This window comes from Gorilla gorilla, chromosome 10 (genome assembly GCF_029281585.2).
Source record: "Gorilla gorilla gorilla isolate KB3781 chromosome 10, NHGRI_mGorGor1-v2.1_pri, whole genome shotgun sequence".
Classification (NCBI taxonomy): domain Eukaryota; kingdom Metazoa; phylum Chordata; class Mammalia; order Primates; family Hominidae; genus Gorilla; species Gorilla gorilla.
The window spans coordinates 116332061-116349672 of NC_073234.2; the positions used below are offsets into that span (position 1 = coordinate 116332061).

At 36.1% G+C, this 17612-nt stretch overlaps 1 protein-coding gene across 5 annotated transcripts in view; it reads left to right on the top strand.

Moving 5' to 3' along the window:
• The window catches only part of ANO4 (anoctamin 4), a 417441-nt gene that overhangs the window by 198977 nt on the left and 200852 nt on the right, over positions 1-17612 (top strand). For 4 of the 5 annotated variants that reach the window (XM_055358773.1, XM_055358771.1, XM_055358774.1 and 1 more), the window contains one exon: positions 5847-5951. The exons of the other annotated variant lie outside the window; for it this stretch is intronic. In XM_055358773.1, the coding sequence (XP_055214748.1) occupies positions 5847-5951 (105 nt within the window). The remainder of the gene's footprint in view (positions 1-5846; positions 5952-17612) is intronic. 5 annotated transcript variants of the gene reach the window in all.

Below are 17612 nucleotides of genomic sequence, written 5' to 3' on the forward strand. Positions count from 1 at the left end.
TCTATAATATGTCTTTCACAGTAATCTACTGATAACCTATCAAGATGCTTTAAATTGTAGACTAAAAAAAAATCGGAGCATCTTCTTAGTTTATATTCATTATTGTTATTCATAATGTGAAATTGCAGTGAAAGAGCATTAACTGAGCGACTAATATGTTCAAGGCCTTGTTCTAGGTTTTATAGGAGATAAAAGGGGGGATACAGTTTGATCCCAGGCTTCAATGTGTTACTGTCTAGTTGAAGGTGCTAGCAATGAGGAAGAAATCTAGATATGGAAAAACTAGGAACTTAAACATTTTCTTTGTCTGCTTCATACTGTGCTAGGTACTCTGACTCATTTTTCATAGAAAACATATACTATAGAAAAGACAAAATATAAAGAGCTATGTGAGTTCAGTGGATAGAAAAATGGTTTTTACTTATCAGGATCAAGAAATGCTTCCTGAAGCAGAGAATTCTAGGTGGGCCTTGAAAGCAAGAAGGGATTTCTATGGACAAAGATGGGATGGGAAGGCATTGACATATTTGCTAATCAAGAAACTTATGTTTGAAACTCCTTTTTTGTTGTTGTTTCTCTTGTATAAAAGTGCTTTGATGCCCTGGAAGTTGAGGCTGCAGTGAGCTGCGATTGCATCATTGAACTACAGTCTGGGTGACAGAGTGTGACTGTCTAAAAAAAAAAAAAACCTAGCTGTAAGCTAGGTACAGAATGAATTTTTAAAATATTGCTTGTCCAGCTAAAGACTTTTTATTAAATGTAAATGCTGTTACCAAAGTTACAGAATCACAATTAAGTGTTGAGTATAACTTCTGTCCATAAAATGTGGGGAAACTTAAAGACAAAATAGAGATCACATGGATTTTGTAGCTATTCTTGATTTTTTTTAATTGTTCAATGTGTTTCCACGTATTTAGGGATCTTCTTAGCTTCCCTCTTTAATTTATTTGTTTAGTTTCCTTAGGATTGTACTTAATTGCATGTTAATTACTGATGCCCAGTGGGGCTGTATTTTAAAGAATCTTCAGTTTGAATCTATAGTATCTTTACCATCTTGCCTAGTTTTTCAAATCTTTGTGTTCTGACCCAAAGGCCAAGATATCTGTGGCTATGGCAAAGAACTCAGATTCTTAGGTTTTTAGAAATTATAACAAAAAGCTATATGAATAACAATAAATAAATAAAATCAGTAGTACGAAGTAGACATAGTACATTTTTTACATTGAAGTCATTTAGTCTCTTTCACTTGGGCACTATAAGTTAAAGGTGGAGATTGTCATCTTTGAAGATTCATTGGTACGCTGATCACTCTCCATTTAGGAAAGCTTACAAAAGTCCTTGTTTTACAGCTCCCTCTCCTTTGTAGTGTTAGACTTAATGAACGGCTTATTGTCAGAAGTTCCAGACCATTACATTATACTCTATGAAAGAGTATTCTGTATTTCTTCTAGAGCAGAGACAGAAAAATATCTTATATTTGGGGGACTCTATTGTGATCATAATGTTTAGCATGAAGAGAATGTTGCATTTTGAAGCTATTTGGTTTATACATTTTTAAAAATTACATGAATTTAGAAAATCTGTTATATTAAATTGGATATTTCACATCTATGGTTTAATATCTGCAGTCTTTGTTTTCAGTCTTAAATCCTGAACTCCAAATAATTATTAATCTCTGCAATCCCACTCTTGAATTTTTACATTCTTTAAAGTTATAAAAATGTTTTATGCTAAGGGCAGTTGCAATGGCTCACGCCTATAATCCCAGCACTTTGGAAGGCTGAGGCAGGCAGATCACTTGTGGTCAAGAGTTTAAAATCAGCCTGTGAAACATGGAAATACCCTTTCTCTATACAAAATACACAAATTAGCCAGGCATGGTCGTGCGCACCTGTAGCCCTTGGCTACTTGGGAGGTGAGGTGGGAGAATTGCTTGAGCCTAGGAGGTTGAGGTTGCAGTAAGCTGTGTTTGCACCACTGCACTCCAGCCTAGGTGGCAAAGTGAGACTTTCTCTCAAAAAAATATTTTTATTCTTATTGTGAAAAACATAAAAAGATAAAGTATAAAACAAAATCTACCCATCATTTCACAGCTGAGGGATAACTTCTGTACCTATTTTGAGTATTTCCTTCCTGTTATATTTTTCTAGTCATATAAATGGGTATGTTTTTTAATATGCAGTCATGCACCGCATGATGACTTTTTCATCAGTGATGGACCACATAAACCATGGTGGTCCCATTAAGATTATAATGGAGCTGAAAAATTCCTATCGCCTAGTGATGTTGCAGGTGTTGTAATGTCATAGTGCAATACATTACTCACGTGTTTGTGGTGATGCCGGTGTAAACAAACCTACTGTGCTGCCAGTTGTATGAAAATATAGCCAATACAGTTATTTAAAGTGTATAATACTTGACAATGATAATAAACTACTATGTTACTGGCTTATATACTCTACCTTTTATTGTTGTTTTAAAGTATACTCCTTTTACTGATTAAAAAAAAAGTTAACTTTAAGATAGCCTCAGGCAGGTCTTTTAGGAGGTATTCCAGAAGAGAGCATTTGTATCATGGGAGGTGAGAGCTCCATTCATGTTATTGCCCCTAAGACCTTCCAGTGGAATAAGTGACATTGATAATCCTGACCTTGTATAGGCCTAGGCTAATGTGTGTGTTTGTATCCTCATTTTTAACAAAAAAAGTTTTTAAATTTAAAACATAGAAAAATGCTTATAGAATATGGATATAAAGAAAGAAAATATTTTTGTGGAGCTATAAAATGTGTTTGTGTTTTAGGCTTAGTGTTATCACAAAACAGTCAAAAGTTAAAAAAAATCTAAAAGGTTACAAAGTAAAAACTTACCATAAGATAAATTTATTATTGAAGAAAGAAACATTTTTAAATAAATTTAAGGTAGCATAAGTGTACAGTGTTTATAAAGTCTACCAATGTGCAATAGTATTTTAGGCCTTCACATTCACTCACCACTCAATGACTCATTCAGAGCAACTTTCATTCCTGCAAGCTCCATTCACGGTAAATGCCCTATACAGAGAGACCATTTTTTATCTTTTATACTCTATTTTTACTGTACCCTTTCTGTGTTTAGGTATTCAAATACCATTGTATTACAGTTACTACAGTATTCAGTACAGTAACATGCTGTACAGGTTTGTAGCTTAGGAGCAATAGGCTGCACCATGTAACCTAGGTGTGTGGTAGGCTATACCAGCTACGTTTGTGTAAGTACACTCTATGATCTTTGCACAATGATGATATCTACCAATGCATTTCTCAGAAAGTATCCCATCCTTAAGTGAGACATGACTGTACTTGGGACATGTCTCTGTGTGTGTATGTATATATGTATGTATGTATGTATGTATGTATGTATGTATGTATCTATCTATCTATCTATATTCTTGTATTGGTTTTCCTCACCTTTTCATTATAAATGAGCATTTTCCCACATCATTAAATATTCTTTGAAGACAGAATTTAATGGCCTGTATGGTTCCTTTATGGTGCTTCTTTTGTGTCTTTACTTCTATACTGCCCTCTCACATTTAAAAACATTATTAAAGGTTTTTGGAATCTTTGTTATTAAAAATTCTAGTTACCTAGTAGTCATAGCTACTTCTACCTGAGTTTATGAGCCCCTGCTTATGACAAATAACAAATAAATAAATTGGGCTTCTATTTATTAGTCTATTTAGGAAGTCACTTGTTTTTTAGCTTATGTAATGTGTTTTGTCTTGATGTGAAGTATTAGAACACAGGATCATTTTACTGGGTTATGTTGGATTTGTTTGGCAAATCCAGTTCTCTTATCTCCAATAGCCTGTGTTTGTGACTGCTTGGATATGGGTGATTTTAGACTAGTGAAGAGCACGGATTGTGATTACATATTTACACCTCAGTAGCTGTGTGACTTTGGGCAAATTACTCCATTGCATCGCACCTTCTTTTCAAGATTAAAGCCTAAATGATATCATAAAGTACATAGCCCAGAGCCAGGCTGATATTGAATATTCTTGTTATTTTTCTTGTCGTTGTAATTATGAGGTCTTTGGCCATCAAATAGAACAAAGCTGACTAGCCTTAGTTGAGATTGAAAAGCATCAGAACTTTTCTTTACCCATTAGAAGTAACTGGCCATGGAAGAAAAAAGCAAATAACCCATTTTAATTCTGGACCAGCAGGAAGGCGTCTTTATCTGTCCTGTCTAAGAAACTCTCATAAGTAGCTTCAGACTTTGCAGTGAGGCAGCTGCATTAGTGCATCTGAAAAGTTCACTGCTGTGGCTGGAATGTTAAACAGCAGTTCTTGACAGTGACCGAAATGCATACCTGGGGTCTCAAGGAAAGGACTTAGGACTTCCTTTTCGTTATTCACATTGTTCAATACCTAGTCTGTCTCTATATAAATGCCAGTGTTGCTTTAATAAATTATTATGGATGATCATAGTAATACCTGTAGCTGCTATTTATTGAGTGCTGACTACATGACAACTAAGGTTTTTGTGCATTATCTCATTTAATCTTAGTGGCTGCTCTGTGAGTCTGTTATCGTCATCCCTATTTCACAAAGGAGGAAACTAAAATTTAGAGAGGTTCAGCATTATCTAATAAGAATTTCAACGTTGGTCTCTCTGACTCCAGAATCTGAGCTTGTAGCTTTGCTCTTAGCTCTATTGTTTTGGTTTTATAATTACTGCATAGCCTCATTCATTCATTCAGCCTGAGAATCTACTTTGTTGAGAATCTACTTCATGCCAGCTCCTGTTCTAAGTGCTTGGGTTATAGCATGCAGACAAAGTCCCTGCCCTCCCAAGGCTTATTTTCTATTAAATATAATAGAATATTAAGTTACCTTCAGGTGTTTTACTCCTAGAATAAGCGTTCCTGTGAGGCTGTGAGTTATCTTATTCTTGAGCTTTAGGAACGTAACCGAAATTTTGTATAAGGCTGAGTATACCTCCTAAGCTTATGAGATTTCTACAAAATTTCTACAAAATACTGGAAGCTAGGGCATGTTCCATTTTATGCATCAGGCTGTTTATTTTAGCATTGGCTTTTTAGCCCTGGCAGACTCCTCAAATCGGAGACGTTCTTACTGATTACTTTAAGAAGCTTTTAGAAGGTTTGGAAGGTTTATTGTTCGTGATAAAGCTACTTTTTGATACCTTGGTTTCTTTGACTTCCTTAAATGTTCTATAGGTGTATGGAGCAGCATAAAAACTTTCTTTCTTTAGAACATGCCAAAAATACATCAGACAAACCTAGAATAAGAGGCTTAATTACTTCATAGAATAAATTTTCAAATTCGGATACAGTTGAAAAATAAATGATGAATCGGGGAGGTCTAATTATGAGGGACCTAAGTATTAGTACCTTGTTTCCGTAATCTCAAGAACATTAAATCCATCCTTAAGAATGAATTATTATAAGAAGAAGATGATATCATAAAGTGTTTGTGTTAATGTCACATTTAATCCATGTGGAAGCTGAAAATAATTTTAAATATCCTTAGGTAGAGGCTATGTTATATTTTTTACGTAGGGAATTATCAGTAAATACTATGAAGTGTGTTTCCTTGTAAAAAAGTAGTTGCCTTATTTTGCATTGGAAATACAAGTGAACCTTTTTGGTCCCATAAAATGAAAATGGCTTGTATATGTTCCTTTTTTTTTTTTTTTAAAGTCCTTTGTCTAAGAAGGAGGATCATTGGCAAACCAGCTAGCCATTCACTTTGGATTTTGACATAGCTTCTCCTTGGGACCCTAATGACAGACTCTCTGATAACCAGTGCAAACTCCATGAATATCTTTCATTTCTCTAGAAGGAGGTGTGGATTTGCAAGGCTACCAGCTGGATATGCAAATACTACCTGACGGGCCAAAGAGTGATGTGGACTTTTCAGAGATTCTTAATGCAATACAAGAAAGTAAGTTTCACTCAAATTTTAAATTCGCCGTGAGAGAAGAAACTATTATAATACTTGGGAGGGGTAATAAACTAGAAACCTTAGATGTCAAGCTTTAAAAAATATTAACAAAATGATGTCTTGAAAGAGATACTGTGCAAAATAATTTTGAAACTAGAAGAGATAGTGAAAGAGATTTAATTTGTGAGATTAAATCGCATAATAGTGGAATTTTTGAAAAAGCTATAGCAGAATGATCAATTCTGTATATTGTATTTCATGTAATAATATTTAGTAAACCTCGGAGTATTGTAAATTTTTAGATTTCTTGATTAATCATAAAGAAAAACCTTTAAGAAAACAAAATACAATTCCTCCGCTCAAATGGAAGTAATAAGAGGGAAATGTTAGTGGAGCAAGGTGAAATCAGGAACTTCTTCTCCAAAATGAGTATCTGGAGTCATTGATGATGGACTGCATGCCAGAAGTGAACCCTCATTTTCTGAGCATTTTGAGTAATCAAGGTTTGCTCTTCTTCGAGTATTTTATTTCTGTTTTATAGCTTTCACTCAGAATTTTATCAGAATCAACACATTTACTCAAGTTAAATATTTAGCATTGAGGATGGGTGATGCGGTGTCTCATACTAAGTCATTACCATTGGTATTTCATTATCAGAGCTCTAATTCTAGATGATGAACCTCCTCTTTTAATATCGAGTAATTTATCTCATGTTGGATTTGAGGGATTTTGATGTGAAGAACATTGTATAAACAACCATTGCAATTTTTTCTTACTTCTAGTTTTGGGACATTGCATTTTCTTTTCTTTTTTTATTATTATACTTTAAGTTCTAGGGTACGTGTGAACAACGTACAGGTTTGATACATAGGTATACATGTGCCATTTTGGTTTGCTGCACCCATCAACTCGTCATTTACATTAGATATGTCTCCTAATGCTATCCCTCCCCCAGCCCCCCACCCTACGACAGGCCCTGGTGTGTGATGTTCCCTGCCCTGTGTCCAAATCATCTCATTGTTCATTTCCCACCTATGAGTGAGAACATGCGGTGTTTGGTTTTCTATCCTTGTGATCGTTTGCTGAGAATGATGGTTTCCAGCTTCATCCATGCCCCTGCAAAGAACATGAACTCATCCTTTTTTATGGCTGCATAGTATTCCATGGTGTATATGTGCCACATTTTTTTAATCCAGTCTATCATTGATGGACATTTGGGTTGGTTCCAAGTCTTTGCTATTGTGAATAGTGCCGCAATAAACATACGTGTGCATGTGTCTTTATAGTAGCATGATTTATAATCCTTTGGGTATATGCTCAGTAATGGGATTGCTGGGTCAAATGGTTTTTCTAATTCCACATCCTTGAGGAATCACTACACTGTCTTCCCACAATGGTTGAACTAATTTACACTCCCACCAACAGTGTAAAAGCATTCCTATTTCTTCACATCCTCTCCAGCATCTGTTGTTTCTTGGCTTTTTAATGATCACCATTCTAACTGGTGTCAGATGGTATCTCATGGTGGTTTTGATTTGCATTTCTCTGATGGCCAGTGATGATGAGCATTTTTTCATGTGTCTGTTGGCTGTATAAATGTCTTCTTTTGAGAAGTGTCTGTTCATATCCTTTGCCCACTTTTTGATGGGGTTGTTTGTTTTTTTCTTGTAAATTTATCTGAGTTCTTTGTAGATTCTGGATATTAGCCCTTTGTCAGATGGGTAGATTGTGAAAATTTTCTCCCATTCTGTAGGCTGCTTATTCACTCTGATGGTAGTTTCTTTTGCTGTGCAGAATCTCTTTAGTTTAATTAGATCCCATTTGTCAATTTTGGCGTTTGTTGCCATTGCTTTTGATATTTTAGTCATGAAGTCCTTGCCCATGCCTAGGGACATTGCATTTTCTTGTTAATTTTCTTATGAATAATTTTATGCTTTTTAGTTATCCCCATTTATCATTATACTGTCCTCTTGACCTTATGAGATAATTATTACCTCCACCTTACAGGTGGAACAACTGAGGGTGGAAGAAATTAAATGACGGGGGAAGATGATAATAATGGAGACCAGACGGCAATGATGGCTGTTTGTACCTTCATTTAATTCCTTCATGAATATGCTCAGTACAGGATTTAAACACATTGAGGTGAAGGATCCTGAAACTGAAGATTAGGCTACTTTTAAAAGAAATGTTTTTAGCAGAGAATATAAGGGGATCAGCTATTTATTCCGTTGAACAATCCCTTTATATTACATTAATGAGTAAAAGAGAAAAAATTTCCACAAGAGAATAAAAATCAGATTATTAGACATTGGAGAGAAAATAACTTTTCATGGAAAGTTATAAAATTATGTAATTACTTCACTTGATTTGAAAGATGATAGGTTGTACAGTGCTCAAAGAGTTTAAATTTTTTTTCAATAAATGATAAAAGTTGGCTTCCATGCAAGTGCTAGAGGTGAACTTAAATTTAAGGAGTGGGGGCTAAAATGAACTTGCATCAAAATGAACTAAAGGTTAGTAAGGTACTATTTTTATAGTAGTTTTTATTACCAGATCTTAGTAAAGACGTGTGTATCTGATGTTAACTGTTCTGTAGTTTAGAAGGGTGATCTTTCTATGAACAGGTAGAGGAGTATAAATTTATGAGTACTTAACAGAAGAAAAAGGAAATGTTACTTGACTTTAAAGTGCAAATCCAGCCCTTTATAAGTTTATGCATTTTCTATTGCTTTGGAACTAATTTATTTTCTTGTTGCAAACAAGTTTTGTGCTAATTAGATTTGAGAAGCTGCCCACACAGGCTGGGTCATTTCTGGAAGGAAAGATTTTGGGCCATTCAGTCTCTATTTAGGTTCCAAATATGATCGAAATTTTTAGCCAGTTCATGGAAATCTCCAAGCATAAAAATAGGTAGCTTGGTACTTTAAGGGACTGTAGCTTAGATTATCCTTTCTGGAAAGCTTTGAGAGACCATCGTTAAGTGTGTAAAGAATATGGAGTTCTGCGACTGGCCCCAGTGTGTGATGTTCCCCTCCCTGTGTCCATATGTTCTCATTGTTCAACTCCCACTTATAAGTGAGAACATGCGGTGTTTGGTTTTCTGTTCTTGTGTTAGTTTGCTGAAAATGATGGTTTCCAGTGTCATCCATGTCCTGTCGGGGGGTGGTGGGCTAGGGGAGGGATAGCATTAGGAGAAATACCTAATGTAGATGACGGGTTGATGGGTGCAGCAAACCACCATGGCACGTGTATACCTATGTAACAAACCTGCACGTTCTGCACGTGTACCCCAGAACTTGAAGTATAATAAAAAAAAAGAATACAGAATTCTGAACATCAGTATAATTCCTCTCCTTTTTGTTAAGATTATCAAGATGATGGAAAATTTTCACTTTTTTCTTCAAATGTTGTGACTATTTATATATGGTATATATATATATATGTATGCATGTATATATGTGTGTATACATACATATACATACATACATATATACATACATATATATACACACACACACATATATATATATGAGACCTTCAAGATCAAGCTAGAAGTGCATATGCGCATGCTTACATGTGTGTATTTCAAACATTTCTTGAGTGTCTGGGGTAGGCCGGCCATGATGGTGTTTTCCCAAAGTATCTCTTTTCAATCTTAACCCTAAGTAATAATAGATAAGATTTTCTCCATTTTAAAGGTGAAAAAACTGAATATAGCTCCCCAAGGATATATGGTTACTATGTGATAGAGTCAATATTTAATTGTATGTTCATCCTTGTTCTGCTAAATACTAAATTAAATAAAAATGATTAGGAAAAATGAACTACTTTGTGTTTTTAAAGTTGTATTATATTTTCACATCTTGATGCAAGAATTTTGCCACCATGCTTCTACATTGTAAAATACATTTACAGTATTTTATCTTTTAGTGTGCATACCCTAAGTATAGCCTCATCTCTTCTAAAGATGTCTCAGAGTGGCTGGCCATACTCAAGTGCTTTTTCAGATCCTCCATATTAGATGTAGAGCTTACAAAAAAGAAAAGAGTTATTTTAACCATCCATCCATCTTGCCTGTCATGTGTCAGGTACTGTGCTAGGCATAATACCTTAAGGCAGTGGTGAATGTTTGGTACAAAGTCTAATTCAGGAAAAATGAAAACATTTTCAGATCACGTCTTGTTTTGGTGTTCAGTAGGAAAACAACTTGATTGCTTTTTAGGAACAGGCATTTACATGTGAAAGTATAACAAGGGTGTGTTTGTGTGTGTGTGTGTGTGAGTGTGTTTCTTTTCGTTGATGTTATTTGTCCCTTCCTCTCTATTCTCACCCTTCAGTCTCCATTCCAAGATGGTAGCCAGGTCCCTTGAACTCCTTTGTTTCAGCAGAGTTTTGTGTTACCTAAAGTTCCTGCCTTTTTTTCTTGAAAGCCTGAGCTTCCAAGACTGATGCTTGGATGGAAGAAGAAATTGCAAGAGAGATGCCCTGTAGAGGGAGCCAGGCTTCTGGTAGGGGGAATGGAAAGGGAGGGAATGGCTATGTTGCATGCCTGGGAGACTGCAGGGGAGCCACCTGAACTGTCAGTCACACAGAGAGTTCCTGGCCTGAGAAAGGAACTTAGGAGTCTCTGGGAAGGGGGCAGTCTCATCTTCCTGTTTCTTTGTTTTATCTCCAGTGCCTTGAACAGAGCATGGAGTGTGGTAGGTGCTTACTAATATTTGTTAGTGATTGAGTGAACGTGTGGAATCACTGGAGACTTGAAAAGTGGGCAGCTCAGTAGTAACCAGCGTGTCTTGGACACCTGACTGCTCTTTCTAAATGTTCTGCTCTTTACAAAACTCCTAGGACCTTTGCACAGTTCTGGATACATGAGGCAGGAAAGTGGGAGTGTCAGCAATAACTGAAATTAAATTGTCCACGAAGCCGGTGGAATGGGAACTTGCAGATAGATTTAGTTTGATGCAATGATAACAACATTACAGTGCAATTCCTACTCTTGAGTTCATCCAGTAAGATTCAAACCCCCCATCCATAGTTTAAGGAGTGGAGTGCCTACTCAAATCTTATGTACAGTAGCATCTATTAAAACAAAAATAAACAAACAAAAAGAAAAACACTGCTTTTTTAATCACCAAAGTTTTCAAATCCGAACATTTTAAGAGGTAAGCATTTTAAAATATTTCCTTCTGAAACTTGATTGAGAATCATGTCTTAAAGCTCTGCAGTCCATGAATCAGGTGTATGTGTGTGTGTATGTATGTGAGCATTTATTACATTAGCTAGCTACTGTGAAGCATGTCATTCAAAGGTTATACTGTACTTTTTCATTCTCGCTTTAAATTATTTTCAATGTCCAGCCCTTTTTAGAGACCATTCATCCCCCTACCATTTGTTGCCCACCCCTCTTGTTTTGCTCCTAGTTTTTCCTTTCATGATTCCCAGCATATCTGGATATATACCGTAGGGACACTCTTGAATGGCATCCATACCCTGAAACACGTGATCGTGTTGTATTCCATCAGGTTCTGATGAAGGAAAGAGGGCACAAGATAGTGTTTGCAATGAGATCTGAGGAGTTAAAAGGATTGTGGGATCATTGTTATCCTGCAGTCTGTTTGTGCTTGCACGTGTGTCTACATAATCATATAGCTGTGCCTACATTAGGGGTGGTGTATACTTTTGTGGCTGAGGAGACTGAGTCATTTCTCAGTGACACCGAGTGAGTCACTTTGAATCTAATTCTTTAGCCCTGATTTCCAATTTTATTTTTAACCTGCATGGTCATGCCATTTCAGAGGAGCAGATGGCAGGGTATGGGGTATGGGGGTGAGCGGGGAGGGGGGGCGCTGGCATATATTGAGCAGATAATCTTGTCTGGCAATTTAGTGGCTGACCTTTTACCTATGTTATTTTATTTAGTCTTTAACTCTCTTTGCCTTAATTTCCACATCTGTAAAAGGAAAATAGTAATAGTACATCTATGTAAAGCCTTTAACATAGTGCCTGGTACACAGTCAGGGGTGTATAAGTGTTGACTGCCACCTTTGTCTTTATTCCTCAATCATTCATTCTGTCTGGGAAATTGTATTTCCATATTTAGAAGATAAATATTTAGAAGATAAAGAAATTAAAGCTTGAATAAGTTAAATATCCCAATCTAATAGCTAATAAGTGGAAGGGCTGGCATTTGAACTCAGGTCTGTCTGAATCCAGAGCTCATGCTCTTTACAAAGAAGGTGAAATTGTGGTCAGTAGACTTGGAGGCTCTTTTATGCGGAGCATGAATGACCTCACTTTATGTTATGGAAAGGTCGCCAAGGCTAATGAATGAGCAAAGATTGAATTAGGCACACAGTTCTTCTCTAAATGTCATTCCCAGGGCTGTAAGAAGTGCCATCATCATTATTTGCCTTGTTATAGAAGTAACCAAGGTGTTCACCTTTTCTTTACAATGAAGTAGTAGTAAGAGAAGCTCTTCTTAGCAAATACGCTAAATCAGAAACAAGTTAATAATCTCAACCCCATTGTGGTGTGCTGGGGTTACATACAATACCATCATCTGTGCTGTTTTATAAACATTGCCATTATTGAGCCAGGTGATGACAATGACATCTTTTTTTATTTTAATTTTTAATTTTGGTGGGTACATAGTAGGTGTATATATTTATGGGGTACATGAAATATTTTGATACAGGCATATAATGTTTAGTAATCACATCAGTGTAAACGGGGTATCCACCACCTCAAACATCCATTCTTTCTTTGTGTTACAAACAATCCAATTATACTTTTAGTTTTAAATGTACAGTAAGTTATTATTGACTCTAGTTACCCTGTTGTGCTATTAAATACTAGATCTTATTCATTCTATCTAATTATATTTTTGTACCCATTAACCATCCCCACCTCCCTTCTGCTCTACTACTCTTCCCAGCATATGGTAACCACCATTCTACTCTCTATCTCCATTAGTTCAATCGTTTTTAGTTTTTAATTCCCACAAATAAGAACATGCAAAGTTTGTCTTTCTGTGCCTGGCTCATTTCACTTAACGTAATGACCTCCAGTTCCATCCATATTGTTGCAAATGACAGAATCTCATATTTTTATAGCTGAATAGTACTGCATTGTGTATATGTACCACCATTTTCTTTATCTGTTCATCTGTTGATGGACACTTAGGTTCCTTCCAAATCTTGGCTATTGTGAATAGTGCTGCAGTAAACATGAGAGTGCAGATAGCTAGTATACTAATTTCCTTTCTTTGGGGTATATACCCCTAAGCAGAATTGCTGGATCATATGGAAGTTCTATTTTTAATTTTTTCAGGAACCTCCAAACTGTCCTTCATAGTGGTTGTACTGATTTACATTCCCACCAGCAGTGTATGAGGGTTCCCTCTTCTCTACATCCTTGCCAGCAGTTGTTATTGCCTGTCTTTTAGATAAAAGCCATTTTAACTGAGGTGAGCCCTGATTTCCAACTTTATTTTACAATGAAATTATATCTCATTATGAAATCTGAACATTTTACAATGAGATTTCTCATTGTAGTTTTTATTTGCATTTCTCTGATGATCAGTGGTGTTGAGCACCTTTTCATGTGCCTGTTTGCCATTTCTATGTCTCCTGAGAAATGTCTAATTCAGACATCTTGCCTATTTTTATTTGGATTATTAGATGTTTTTCCTCTAGAGTTGTTTGAGCTCCATATATATTTTGGTTATTTTTTTTTTTTTTTTTTTATTTTTTTAAATTTTTTTTTTATTATACTTTAAGTTTTAGGGTACATGTGCACATTGTGCAGGTTAGTTACATATGTATACATGTGCCATTCTGGTGTGCTGCACCCACTAACTCGTCATCTAGCATTAGGTATATCTCCCAATGCTATCCCTCCCCCCTCCCCCCACCCCACAACAGTCCCCAGAGTGTGATATTCCCCTTCCTGTGTCCATGTGATCTCATTGTTCAATTCCCACCTATGAGTGAGAATATGCGGTGTTTGGTTTTTTGTTCTTGCGATAGTTTACTGAGAATGATGGTTTCCAGTTTCATCCATGTCCCTACAAAGGACATGAACTCATCATTTTTTATGGCTGCATAGTATTCCATGGTGTATATGTGCCACATTTTCTTAATCCAGTCTATCATTGTTGGACATTTGGGTTGGTTCCTATATTTTGGTTATTAATCCCTTCTCAGATGGATAGTTTGCAAATATTTTCTCCCATTCTGTGGGTTGTCTCTTCGCTTTGTTGATTGTTTCCTTTCCTGCGCAGAAGCTTTTTAACTTGATGTGATCCCATTTGTCCATTTTTGCTTTGGTTGCCTGTGCTTGTGAGGTATTACTCAAGAAATTTTTGCCCAGTCCAATGTTCTGGAGAGTTTCTCTAATGTTTCCTTTTAGAAGTTTCTCAGTATGAGGCCTTAGATTTAAGTCTTTAATCCATTTTGGTTTGATTTTTGTATATGGTGAGAGATAGGGGTCTAGTTTCATTCTTCTGTGTATGGATATCCAGTTTTCCCAGCATCACTTATTGAAGAGACTGTCCTTTCTCCAATGTATGTTCTTGGCACCATTGTCAAAAATGAATTTACTATAGATGTATGGATTTGTTTTTGGGTTCTCTCTTCTGTTCCACTAATCTATGTGTCTGTTTTTATGCCAGTTCCATACAGAAATTAGTTTTAAATGAATATTTTTTTAAATCTCATGACTTTTTGTTTGTTTGCAAAGGCATATTTTAAATCTCAATAACTTTCTGTGGCAGAAGGAAGGTTCCTGCTGTCATGTCTGTAATAACTAGAACCCCAGGTTCTTTAGGGAGATGTCAACACAACCATTTAATTGTTGCCAGAACACACTAGCAGACGTTTCTAAACTTTTGTAAAAGCAGTAAAATGTATTTTTCCCCAATATATGATCAACATATAACTTCAATATACAAAACAGAAACTGAGTTGTTTGGTATAGGTAGGGGCAGAAGGTGAGCCTTGCGCACTCAGTTGTCTCTTTGTCTTCTCCATGGCCCCTGAAACTCCTCAAAAGGCTCAAAAGGGCCGTAGGGTTCCAGAGAACAGAGATTGAAAACTGCTGGCCTATTAGAAGGGAGTAAAATTAGCTAAGGAAGCATTATGTCCTTTCTAATTGCTTTATTTATTTATTTTGAGTTTTTAAACTTAAACCCCCTTTTTTCTTATTGGTAAACCAGGCAGCCTTTGCCTTAGGGATGCTGTCAAGATGCATTTGAAGAGTAATGAGCATCTAGAGAGTCTTGGGCTTGCTCATGTCATATACATGCTAAATAGTGTTTAGTTCTTAAAATCCCAGCCTAAGGTGTTCAAAGCTGTATTGTGTCTTTGTATTTCCGTGAATTTTTAAGACAATAATGGATCTATTTGTTAAATTTTAGAAAGTTGTCAGAGCTGTCAGGCTACAGATGTAAAGTCTAGCTTTATTCAGATAAATGTTGAAATGGCAACAAGATAATTGCTTGGTGGTTAAATGACTTCCATTCTTGAAAGCCAAACACGATTTAAGAACAGTAGAATGCTTCCCACAAAAACAAAAGCCAGCTAGAAATGGTATGGATTTGGGGTCTGAATTGAATGAAAATTCATCTTTGTCACTTACTAGCTGCATGGCCACACTTAGCATTTCTGAACCTGGCTTCTTTATAATAATACTTGTCTCGTAGGTTGTTTTGAGAATGAAATGAGAAAATAGACCTGAAAATCATTAACACACAGCAGGCTGTCAGTAAACTGTAATTCCTATCTTTGTCTCCTTTCCCACTTACTTCATGTTTAATCTCTGTGATTCTAAGAGAGAAGTAGACATTTTCAAGCCATCTTACTAAGGTAATCAGAATAAGAAAAAACTGAAAATTGGTATCATCCTACAATTAGCTTTTATTTATCTTAAAATGCATATTGAGTGTCTCCTACTTGGTAGCCCTTAAGCCGAATTGGAGCTACCGTAGCTCTTCACCTTAAAGGGACCTTAGTCTAAAGACACAGAGATGGACTTATTATAAAACAATCTGGTAAGTGTTAAAATTGAGATATAAACATTTTTTTGCATTCTAAAATATTCCCGGAGGTGGTGTTTTTTTTTTTTTAAGTGATACTTTGAGGTCAGTATGTAATCCCTTGAGAATTCTGAGTATCAGATGCAATAACTTGGAACTTAGGACAAAAATAGTATAATGAACTGGCGCTCTAGAGAATGAATATAGATACTTGGATTATGCTGCAAAGCCCTCTTGTGTCTTCTTCAATGACCTGTAATTTCACCTTCTTTTCTCTGCATCTGAAATTTATATATCTGAAACTTCTATACTGTAATATCAAGGTGGGGTTATTTTGCTGCATTTGGAAAATAGAGAAGTAAAGAAAAGAGCAATGAATCAAAGTCTTTGATTTTTTTTATTGTATTTCTTACTGTCTTCTAGGCTATTTCTAAAATACACTTGCTGTTTTTTTTTTTCATTGCCTTTATAGCATTGATTCCCAAACTTTGTTCTCTTGCCTGGAAGTGTGAGGGCTTCCCACTCATGTCATGTCCAGCACTTAACTCTAAATCTTTGTTCAATGAACAAATGGCAGAAAATAATTCATTAATTAGTTTGTTCATTTATTTGAGTCCTTGAAATATATTTGTGATCTCTTATCCATAGGGAATTAACAATAGCTAACATCTCAAATGATTTTCACTGGAGGAATAATTGAAATAATTGCAAATAGTTGATTTGATTAGTAGATTTAGTATTACCAAAGTAAATTCACCTTTTCATCATGTAAAGATCACCATGATCTGCCTACCTGCTGGTCCTCTCCTGACTTTTCTGCTCTGCCTCCATCCTGGGATGATGTAAACCGAGCCAGCTGTCATAAATCTCTGAGTTTGATGCTTTACTCAGACTCTTTAGCTGATTTTTCCTCTCCCAGGCAATTTAAGGTCCTTGATCCTCGTTGTTCAGTTATAATATGTGAGTCCTTGCTGTTTTGTTCCCAAGTCGTTTTTTAGGCTGAGCTTCTAATCTTTGCAATAGGGAATCATTTGAGTATCTCCCTTGCCTTCCCAAATGCATGGTATACACCTACCCTGACCAATCTGTGCTGCCTAATTCTGTTCACACAGCCCTTCCTGGGTCTGAATGAAATGCAGATCTATTACTTGAGTTGCATGGTAGTTTTGCATTTTCTCTCCTTCTTGTCATTCTTTTTTTTTGCATTTTTTTAAAATTATATTTTAAGTTGTAGGGTACATGTGCACAACATGCAGGTTTGATACATAGGTATACATGTGCCATGTTGGTTTGTTGCACCCATCGACTCATCATTTACATTAGGTATTTCTCCTAATGCTATCCCTCCCACAGCCCCCCATCCCACAACAGGCCCCGGTGTGTGATGTTCCCCGTCCTGTGTCCAAGTGATATCATTGTTCAATTCCCACCTATGAGTGAGAACATGCGGTGTTTGGCTCTCTGTCCTTGTGATAGTTTGCCAAGAATGATGGTTTCCAGCTTCATCCATGTCCCTGCAAAGGACGTGAACTCATCCTTTTTTATGGCTGCATAGTATTCCGTGGTGTGTATGTGCCACATTTTCTTAATCCAGTCTATCATTGATGGACATTTGGGTTGGTTCC